At 36.9% G+C, this 3,437-nt stretch overlaps 1 protein-coding gene across 3 annotated transcripts in view; it reads right to left on the reverse strand.

Annotated features, from left to right (window-relative positions):
- Nucleotides 1-273: 273 nt before the first annotated feature.
- Nucleotides 274-3,437, reverse strand: part of cabp2a (calcium binding protein 2a) — a 20,652-nt gene continuing 17,488 nt past the window's right edge. For 2 of the 3 annotated variants that reach the window (XM_014018512.1, XM_014018513.1), the window contains 4 exons: nucleotides 2,920-3,054; nucleotides 2,690-2,799; nucleotides 2,460-2,607; nucleotides 792-817 (listed from right to left, as the gene is read on the reverse strand). In XM_014018512.1, the coding sequence (XP_013873966.1) occupies nucleotides 792-817; nucleotides 2,460-2,607; nucleotides 2,690-2,799; nucleotides 2,920-3,054 (419 nt within the window). Of the gene's footprint in view, nucleotides 818-2,459; nucleotides 2,608-2,689; nucleotides 2,800-2,919; nucleotides 3,055-3,437 lie in introns of all 3 variants that reach the window. The other variant, XM_014018510.1, reaches the window with a different exon arrangement.

Raw genomic sequence — 3,437 nt, forward strand, 5'->3', positions numbered from 1 at the left:
ATTAAAGTCAGTTCATGAGTTCCTTTGCTGAAACTACAGACAACACTCAACCTTCTACCAACATGACACAAGAGTTGTTCCTTCAYTTTACATTGATCAGGGGCGCCCCCTCCTGGTGAAACCAAGTTGGCCCAGGCCGAGGCTGAACTCAGAGGTCCTGAGTTGGATTTTCTGGCACATGAGGAGGTGGAAATTTACTGCAGTTATGTCACTGCTATAAAACAAGTTAAAAAATACTGATAAGAAAATAAAAAATCTAACTCCACAAGGGAAGATGATGCAAACGTATTTATTGCATAACTGTGAGTTTGTACAGTGAAGTATACACATAATAATATTAATAATGGCTTATTAACAAAGTAATAACTCTCTGTTTATATTTAACTATCATACAATTACAACCAGTGCATTCAAGTTTAACATGTAAACATTATTAATATAATACTTTAAATTTTTCAACCTTTAGACTGAAATTGTAAAATATTATCAGCTATAAATTCACAGTATTTGTTGCAAATTCAAAAACTAAAAGAAAAAAATCTAAATACAGATTTACAGTAACGGTCAGTTATATTAATAATTTAGATTATTTTTTGAGTTCATCCCACAAGACCACACCACTGAATTTTTAAATAAGTAATCTCTCGTCACATGTTTTATACAAGGCTGAGAAAATAAAGGGACTCTAATACCTGAGAGGTGCTGGAGGTACGTGAGAAAACACAGACACCACAGAGTTTTTGTACATTAGAAACCATCTTTAACAGTGTCGAGTCTGCGTCAGTGAGGAGTCAGCGAGACATCATTCGCACGAACTCTGCAGAAAGAAGGAAATTGTTTCATGTCATCAAAAAGCCCCAGAAAATACACTGAACAGGTTCCAGCTGGTGAAGAACTAAGGTCAAACGTTAGCTTCATTCTAACTTGTGAATACTTAGAGTGTGATTTAAATGTTCTTCAGTAAACTGGTGCAAAGGTTTTAATAACTGCAAACTATACTGAAGCCCACTGTTATTAATTTTAACTGAATTAAAAAAGGCCAGTTGATAAGTTTAAGAAACATTAAAACAGGGTTAAAATGTCCCAGACAAATCTTGTTTTTGGAACCAGAATGTCTACCATTTTGAAAAAGCAGCAAAAAATTCACCTTTTAAGCAGGTTTGAATGTGTTTTAATGTTGTCTTATTAATGCTGTATGGTTTGTAAATGTATTTTGATGCTCTGCTGTGTGTTACTCTGTTTTATTGTGAAGGACTTCATATAAGTATCTCCCTGTCCTCTCTAACTGCAGCCATATTTCATCATTCATCTTTACTGTTTTGGATCAACTGTTGCTAAAGCTGTAGAATCTCTGCAGAGAGTTTTTCATGTGGTCCAGCACACAATCCTGCAGCTAAAATCTGTACTCAATGCTTTGCAAACACCAAGAAKGTGCCTCAGGCGACCCCCACTATGTCCCCTCTTGGAGGAATTATTATTGAGATGGTTCACGCGTACAGATATCTTGGCTTCTTGCTTGATGCCTCCCTCAGCTTTAAGCCCCATATTCAAAGAAWCTTAAACTCAAACTGGGCTTCTTTTTTCAAAATTAAATATATTTTTCCTTCAAGGTAAAGCAGTGGCTTGTCATGGCCACATTTTGTCTGTTGGCTTCTTTAGATTTGTTTTTTTTTTTTTTTGTGTGTACAGTGCCCTGAGACAACAGTTGTTGTGACTTGGCGCTATATAAATAAACTGAACTGAATTGAATTATCAATTTTAGACTATGGAGACCTGTTATATATGAATGCCTCAGCTGATGCTGTGTATCATTTCTCTGAGGTTTGTTAGGAACTGTAACACCTCGACTCATCACAGTGAGCTGTCCACTCCAGTGGAGGTTGGGACATTGGCACACTTTTTTCTAAGACCATGCTTGGGTTGTTACCTTTTTACATCTGTGATCTAACCACACAGAGAAGTGTTGATTCTTAAGCTTTGTGTTCARATGATTGTTTCTTGCTCTCTGAYTCATTTCCCTGCACAGAACTGGGGAAAAGGGCCTTTGTTTCCTCAGCTCCATCTACATGTAACATGTTGCAAAAAGACTGATTCCATCCAGCACTTAACGTTTTTAATAATTATAATTGTGTAAATGTTGTATAACGTTTGCTGCCTCTTGGCCAGGACTCCCTTTAAAAAGAGGTTTTTAATCTCAGTGGGACTTTCCTGGTTAAATAAAGGAATAAAAAAAAAGCCTGTCACATTTTTCAGAGGCGGATTTCCACTCTGGTTTCTTCCTGTTGATGCTGTTGTATCCAAGCAGTTTTTTTCTTGTACTATCTTTGGTTAAATGAAATATTTCACCTGTCTGCCTAATCTAGAGCAAATCCTTCCAAAGAGAGTTTTTGATGATGACCTTTGCAAACATTTACTTTTTTAAATTCATCCTTATATTTTCCATTGTAATTATTCCTAACCTTCAAAGTCCACCTCTCCGTCTCCGTTGAGGTCTATGTCTCGCAGGATCTCATCGATCTCACGGTGGTTCAGCTGCTCCCCCATCAGCTTCTTCATGGCTTCTTTCAGCTCTGCAAGGCTGATCTGACCATCGCCATCAGAGTCAAACTTAGAGGCAAAAAGAGATTGAGTGTAAAATAAAATACATGAAAACAAGAAAAACATATTTAGGTAGTGAAATGATGCAGACCTCTCTAAAGGCGTCCCGTAACTCTTTGACTCCGATCATATCTGCGGTCTCAGCGAGCATTTTGGGACCCATCAGCTCCACAAAATCTTCAAAGTCCACTCTGCCACCACCTGAAACAAGCCAGCACACAAGTGGTGTTTGGGATGATAATATGATGAGAAGTGAGGATGAAAACATCTGACAGCGCCTCTGAAACAGACGTGTTACAGGCAGATATTTAACGGGCTCACAGATCTGCTGGCTGAGCTCGATGAGTTCCATCTCAGTGGGCATGTAGCCCATCGTCCTCATGCACTCGCCCAGGTCCTTGTAGCTGATGAAGCCATCCTTGTCTTTGTCGAACTCCCTGAAGGCCTCACGCAGCTCTGCAGGTTAGAACACTCTGCTTAAAAATCATAATTACCCAGAGATAAACGTAGGAGTAATTAAAAAGATACAAAATGTAGTTAAATTTAGCTTTACTGTTTTAATTTTCTAATATGATAATATAATAATATACAATAATATAYAATAACATWTCTAATATCATAACTACCTATTTTCCCTCTGGGATCAATAAAGTATTTTTGAATTTGAATTGAATTGAACTGAAGATGTGTTTATAACAACATTCTGTAAACCATTAGGCCAACCAGCCACAGGCATTGCAAAATTTAATAAAAAAAAATCATTTTCAGTTAAACTTATTTTGTGTTGCACAATTTGTTTTATATTTATTTATTTATTTGTTTATTTATTTATTCAGTAA

The sequence above is a fragment of the Austrofundulus limnaeus genome, unplaced genomic scaffold (genome assembly GCF_001266775.1).
Source record: "Austrofundulus limnaeus strain Quisiro unplaced genomic scaffold, Austrofundulus_limnaeus-1.0 Scaffold194, whole genome shotgun sequence".
Lineage (NCBI taxonomy): Eukaryota > Metazoa > Chordata > Actinopteri > Cyprinodontiformes > Rivulidae > Austrofundulus > Austrofundulus limnaeus.